Genomic DNA, 7,025 nt, shown 5'->3' on the forward strand with positions numbered 1-7,025 from the left:
CAAGTTATCTTATTTGTGCTAATCTAGTTATGATTACATTTGTCTTGCTTGCATATATTCACATATATACTTTAGAAGAGTCGTCGTTATACTTAAACTAGGGTTTAAGGCCAAATAAAACCAAATAAAACTCAATAAATTAATTAAAAATGGGGATGTGATTAGAGGAGATGAAACTCGCCTCAAAACTCGAGATGAACTCCCAAATACGTGACAAAAAGGATCCTTCTTTGCCAAATGCCGACGATCTCGCCCTTCTCTCGGTATTTTGCTTCACAAAACTCTCAAAATTCACCAAAAAGAGCTTTAGGATTTTTAAGAGGAAAGGGAACTACTATGGTTTAGAGATATGATATAAAAGTAAACTTTTCATGTAATATATCCATACATATAGGCAAATCCGAAACAAACTAAACATACCCGAATTCAAATAGGACTAGGAAAAATAGTATTCAGTATTTTGGTTGTAACTTTTTTTTCTCCGACCTTGAAAATATGTGATTTAAGATGCGTTGGAAAGATATTGAAGAGACCTACAACTTTTTTCTTTCACTACAACAAAATACAACATTGCCAATGAAACAAAAACGTCGGTAAAAGTTTAAAAAACATCGGGAAAAATCATAAACTAATTCGTTGTGAAACAAGTTTGTAGTATTGTAGATGTTTTTGACAGAAAAGTTTTAGAAAAGAAAAGTGTAGTTAAAATATCTAAAATCATAAACTATTTATAGGTTTGAAAATGTGATTCTAACGGTCATAACTTTTCAGAACACCCATTGGAACAAACAGACACTTTTCAACAACCACTTGTCTGTTCATATTTTCAAAATTCAAAATAACATTAAAAATAATATATTCAATATATATATAAGTTAGTTGAGCTACCCGCACGCGGGCTCAGAAGCTTGTAATTTGATTTATTTATCAAAGCCCAATAATCATTAACTGCTTTTAAACCTCTAAAAAAATGCTCAAATATCCCATGTGGGACTATCTATTTTTTACAAACAAATACTTACGTTATTAGTATTAACGACATGTTGCAGCTTCCTACTAAGAAGAACATTTGTGTCCTTTTTCCTAAAACTGCCCATCTCCTTCGCTTGTCTTGTTCTTCTTCATCATCATCCGCCTCTAAAACCCTAAACACCGAATCTCCACAATCCAACCACATATCCGAATACGGAATACCTAATAAAGCCATGTGGGCTCTCCTCACAAAATGCATCCATAGTCCTCAAACAAATCTCCAAGTCGACCTCCATCGACCGTGCCGACTCTGTGAGGCATTTCTTCAAACACCATGGCGGCCTCACTGGCACCCACATCCGCGGCCTCATCTCCAACTACCCCTGCATTCTCCAAGCTGACGTTGACAAAACCTCGGAGCCCAATGGCAAACTCTTCGTGCAATGGGTTTCGGCAAAGAAGAGCTCCCGCTGCTCTTCACGTCCCACCCCTCTGTCCTTGTTAACCCTTCGGCGATCCCCCTCGTGTTGGTTATTAGTAGGAACCGGGGTTTCATTGCCCGAGACTTAGAACCATCGGTTGCCCCAAAGGTCGCCCTTCTGAAGGAATACGGCATCTCTGGGACGGAAATTGTTCACATTTTGAGGAGGGGTCGTGGTTTTATTAGATGGAGCTTAGAATCAACTGAGGCATTGTTGAGGAAAGTACAGGAATTAGGGTTTGATGTGAAGTCTCCGATGTTTGAACGAGTAGGTTTGAAGAGAAGATGGAATTCTTTAGGGGGTTCGGGTGGTCGCAGGAGGGGTTTCTTTCTGCATTTAAGAAAGCCCCCTTACTTCATCCATCTCTCAAAGGAGAATGTACACGCGAAGATGGATTTCCTGGTGAAGGAAGCAGGGTGCGAGCAGTCGTACATTTCTTCGAGCCCCTTGCTCTTGACGCTCAGTTTGGAGACGAGGTTGAAGCCCCGGTATCACGTGCTGCTGCAGCTCTTGAAGTCGAATGAAATTGTTCATACACGGAGCCTTTGGTACGTCATGCCCTTCTCCGACAAGAATTTCTTGCTAAATATTCTTCTCCGTAACAAGGAAAAAGTACCAAAACATCCATGATATCTATCTTGCTGCTTATGCTGGTCAAATGCAAATTTGAGATGTAACAGCGAAGGAGAGCTCTACTACCAAGCTTAATTTACACGGTAAGCATTTACTGGCCTCCAATGCTCAACAACATACGTTTGCCTTATTTATCATGCAATTATGAGTCTCTTCAGCTTTTAGTAGTTGTCTCTGATAATTTTACATGCTTTCAACTTATTATTCTTCTGAGCGTCATGCTAGCTAGTTATGTAGGCTTGTTCCCTAAAATCTAATTGTCCTTTTGAAAATAGTATACCCATCAATTGATTCTACAAATTGTGAACTTTAAACCATAAAATTCATGTCTCTTTTTGATGGAAGAAGAAACATAAACTCGACTAGATGTGTCTTTCCTAAGCTTAGCACAGTCCATGTTTTGATGTTCTTTTCATTAGTTTTCAAATTTACTCTTCCTAGCGTTGTCCTAGATCATAGAAGAGTAGTGAGTATTGAGTAATAGGTCGGCCAAAAGATGAGTCTCGTTATAGATAATAATATATGTTGCAATAGCATCAAAGAGCTTAGCATAAGTTCTTTGCTTTGCATATCCTACATTGTGGTCTATATGCGTTTATGTTTATATTATGAATCTCCCTAACATAGCCCTGTGGCTAGTCTGAAGCGGATGACCTTTCATCTAAAATTTAGGTAATAACTAATGTGGTTTTATCTGTTGCTTTGCGCAAGCCCTAAACAAATGCAAATACATTCAAATGAGGTACTGGTAGGAACATCGCAGTTCTCAGACTTAAGGGACAGTGCTTTGAGGTTTTGGGTATCAACTTAAAGCCCTGAATGACTTATAAAACATTCCATTTGATGTTTTGGTCTTGACTTTTTGGTTGAGGCCTGTTTGTTTTACTAAAAAAAGAGGGAAATCAAAGAAATAGAAAACTATTAAAATGAAGAATTGGTTTGGGAGTGTTTGGTTGGCTAAAAAAAGAAGGAAATCAAAAAAATGAAAATGAAATGATGTTAGTTGTCACATTATTATTGGATGATGTGAGTGATTTTTTAAGAAAACTAGTTTTGATGTTGTTTGGTTGGCCAAAAAAATAAGGAAATGAATTATAAGAAACCTATTTCCTGTAGTTTGTTGTTTTCTTTTGTTTGGTTCATTCTTAAAAATAAGAAATAAAATGAGATGAGATGAGTTGTCATTGTTTTATTGGGTGATGTGATCCAAGATTAAGAAAAGTGTTTTCACAACTTTTTGGGATGAAAACAAAGAAATGAAATGTTAATGAGATGAGGTGAATTGTTATAATATTTTATTGGATGATGTGAGTGATTTGAAATGATGAGAAGAGATGAGTTGAGTGATGTTTGGATGAAAATAATATTTTATTAGATGTGATGGATGAGTTGTTAGATGAAAATAATATTTTATTAGATGTGATGGATGAGTGGTTAGATGAAAATAATATTTTATTAGATGTAATGGATGAGTGGTTAGATAAAAATAATATTTTATTAGATGATGTGGATGAGTTGTTGGATAAAAATAATATTTTATTAGATGTTGTGGGTGAGTTTTAGGGATGGAAATGGAAGAAATAATACTTTTTGAGATTTTCACCTTTTCCATTTCCATTTCTTGGTTTTTTTTTATTAGATGTGATGGATGAGTGGTTAGATGAAAATAATATTTTATTAGATGATGTGGATGAGTTGTTGGATGAAAATAATATTTTATTGGATGTTGTGGGTGAGTTTTAGGGATGGAAATGGAGGAAATAGTACTTTTTGAGATTTTCACCTTGTAGGCGTCTAAAAATGCCTATGGGTGCCCGCACACAGCTCAAGACAAAGAGAAGGTGATGAACGCCGTTATCCGAATCAAAGAGGATTATCCAACGCCGACAAGCGCATGAAGCGAATCGGCAAACTGTTGATGACACGACAACGAACCACCGCAATGGAAAACACCAAGTGGACCGCATGCGTTAATCAACTCAAAGCGTACAAACGCACCCAACAGTCAGTTAACACGCACGCATCATTCAGCTCGTGCATGTCAATCAGTGCGCGCGTCAGTCAGTTCACGATGGCGTTAATCAACGTACACTAATCAACTCGCGTGGAGCATACAAGTCAACACGACGGATGAGTAAACAAAATGGGAGAAACTACAAGTCCCGGAAGATCGGAAAAGTCGTAAAAACACAAGAAATCAGCGAAACTCAGCGCGCCGCGCGAGACGGACCAAACCGACCCGCGCCCACGCGGGTCGGCCAAGTCCGACCCGCGGCGGCGCGGGTCGGACAAAGCCGACCCGCGGCGGCGCGGGTCGGACAAAGCCGACCCGCGGCGGCGCGGGTCGGACAAAGCCGACCCGCGGCGGCGCGGGTCGGACAAAGCCGACCCGCGGCGGCGCGGGTCGGACAAAGCCGACCCGCGCCCACGCGGGTCGGCCAAGTCCGACCCGCGGCGGCGCGGGTCGGACAAAGCCGACCCGCGCCCACGCGGGTCGGACAAAGCCGACCCGCGCCCACGCGGGTCGGCCAAGTCCGACCCGCGGCGGCGCGGGTCGGCCAAGTCCGACCCGCGGCGGCGCGGGTCGGCCAAGTCCGACCCGCGGCGGCGCGGGTCGGCCAAGTCCGACCCGCGGCGGCGCGGGTCGGCCAAGTCCGACCCGCGGCGGCGCGGGTCGGCCAAGTCCGACCCGCGGCGGCGCGGGTCGGCCAAGTCCGACCCGCGGCGGCGCGGGTCGGCCAAGTCCGACCCGCGGCGGCGCGGGTCGGCCAAGTCCGACCCGCGGCGGCGCGGGTCGGCCAAGTCCGACCCGCGGCGGCGCGGGTCGGCCAAGTCCGACCCGCGGCGGCGCGGGTCGGCCAAGTCCGACCCGCGGCGGCGCGGGTCGGCCAAGTCCGACCCGCGGCGGCGCGGGTCGGCCAAGTCCGACCCGCGGCGGCGCGGGTCGGCCAAGTCCGACCCGCGGCGGCGCGGGTCGGCCAAGTCCGACCCGCGGCGGCGCGGGTCGGCCAAGTCCGACCCGCGGCGGCGCGGGTCGGCCAAGTCCGACCCGCGGCGGCGCGGGTCGGCCAAGTCCGACCCGCGGCGGCGCGGGTCGGCCAAGTCCGACCCGCGGCGGCGCGGGTCGGCCAAGTCCGACCCGCGGCGGCGCGGGTCGGCCAAGTCCGACCCGCGGCGGCGCGGGTCGGCCAAGTCCGACCCGCGGCGGCGCGGGTCGGCCAAGTCCGACCCGCGGCGGCGCGGGTCGGCCAAGTCCGACCCGCGGCGGCGCGGGTCGGCCAAGTCCGACCCGCGGCGGCGCGGGTCGGCCAAGTCCGACCCGCGGCGGCGCGGGTCGGCCAAGTCCGACCCGCGGCGGCGCGGGTCGGCCAAGTCCGACCCGCGGCGGCGCGGGTCGGCCAAGTCCGACCCGCGGCGGCGCGGGTCGGCCAAGTCCGACCCGCGGCGGCGCGGGTCGGCCAAGTCCGACCCGCGGCGGCGCGGGTCGGCCAAGTCCGACCCGCGGCGGCGCGGGTCGGCCAAGTCCGACCCGCGGCGGCGCGGGTCGGCCAAGTCCGACCCGCGGCGGCGCGGGTCGGCCAAGTCCGACCCGCGGCGGCGCGGGTCGGCCAAGTCCGACCCGCGGCGGCGCGGGTCGGCCAAGTCCGACCCGCGGCGGCGCGGGTCGGCCAAGTCCGACCCGCGGCGGCGCGGGTCGGCCAAGTCCGACCCGCGGCGGCGCGGGTCGGCCAAGTCCGACCCGCGGCGGCGCGGGTCGGCCAAGTCCGACCCGCGGCGGCGCGGGTCGGCCAAGTCCGACCCGCGGCGGCGCGGGTCGGCCAAGTCCGACCCGCGGCGGCGCGGGTCGGCCAAGTCCGACCCGCGGCGGCGCGGGTCGGCCAAGTCCGACCCGCGGCGGCGCGGGTCGGCCAAGTCCGACCCGCGGCGGCGCGGGTCGGCCAAGTCCGACCCGCGGCGGCGCGGGTCGGCCAAGTCCGACCCGCGGCGGCGCGGGTCGGCCAAGTCCGACCCGCGGCGGCGCGGGTCGGCCAAGTCCGACCCGCGGCGGCGCGGGTCGGCCAAGTCCGACCCGCGGCGGCGCGGGTCGGCCAAGTCCGACCCGCGGCGGGGTCACTCAAATCCGACCCGCCAATCTGCAGGTCACTCAAATCCGATCCGCCAATCTGCAGGTCGCCCAAATCCGACCCTCCAAATCGCGGGTCACTTGGGTCCGACCCTCCACTTTGCGGGTCACTTGAATCCGACCCTCCAACCTGTCGGTCACTTAAATCTGACCTGCGCCAGAGTCAAGGCAGAAGATGTTCTACACCTGTTTCGTCGATCCCTTCGAGTTCCGCACCTCTGGTGGAGCCCCACGACAACATGGATTTGTCCCGATTCAAGGTGAGGATAGTCGATCGCCTGGGTCCTTTGCACGAGGATCGAGGCAAAGTTCTGATCGAAGAACGCTTGGGTCCGGTGACTGAACCCCGAGCGACTCGTCGAGCTGGGGGTCGCACACGCCCTCGCAACAATTTCAAGCCTTCTCATAAAGGGAAAACTCCAATTTCTACCCGCCTGGGGGTGTTTATCCAAAACCAAGAGCCTGTTGAGATCCTGCGCTCCCAAAAGCGTAGTTCTAAACACGTGACTCTTAAGAATGCTAATAAAGCGACAAATCCCCTGAAAGAAACGTATTCATCTGACGATGATAACGTTATACCAGGGGAGTCATGTCAACACACGATAGGTTGCTCCGGTCATCTGACCGATGAGTTGTACTATCGGGCGGGAGGTATGAACGAGTCTCGGAAGAGATATGCCCGAGAAACCAAATCTCACTGCCCGCGCACCAGACTAATCAGGGCAGTATTATCAGCATGCAGTTGTCCCAAGACCGCTCCGCAGAGGGTCTCCATATCCGAGAGGATCTCCAACGGAATGACTAAGTCCAAACCA

At 51.3% G+C, this 7,025-nt stretch overlaps 1 protein-coding gene across 1 annotated transcript; it reads left to right on the forward strand.

Annotated features, from left to right (window-relative positions):
• On the forward strand, positions 1,296 to 3,025 carry LOC109820245. The gene has a single exon (XM_020386368.1). It carries the CDS (start codon positions 1,416 to 1,418, stop codon positions 2,082 to 2,084), a length of 669 nt encoding a protein of 222 aa, XP_020241957.1. The 5' UTR covers positions 1,296 to 1,415; the 3' UTR covers positions 2,085 to 3,025.

This window comes from Asparagus officinalis, chromosome 8 (genome assembly GCF_001876935.1).
Source record: "Asparagus officinalis chromosome 8, Aspof.V1, whole genome shotgun sequence".
Classification (NCBI taxonomy): domain Eukaryota; kingdom Viridiplantae; phylum Streptophyta; class Magnoliopsida; order Asparagales; family Asparagaceae; genus Asparagus; species Asparagus officinalis.

Coding starts and splice junctions, on each gene's coding strand:
- LOC109820245 (XM_020386368.1), top strand. CDS start 1,416: ATGGGTTTCGGCAAAGAAGAGCTCCCGCTGCTCTTCACGTCCCACCCC.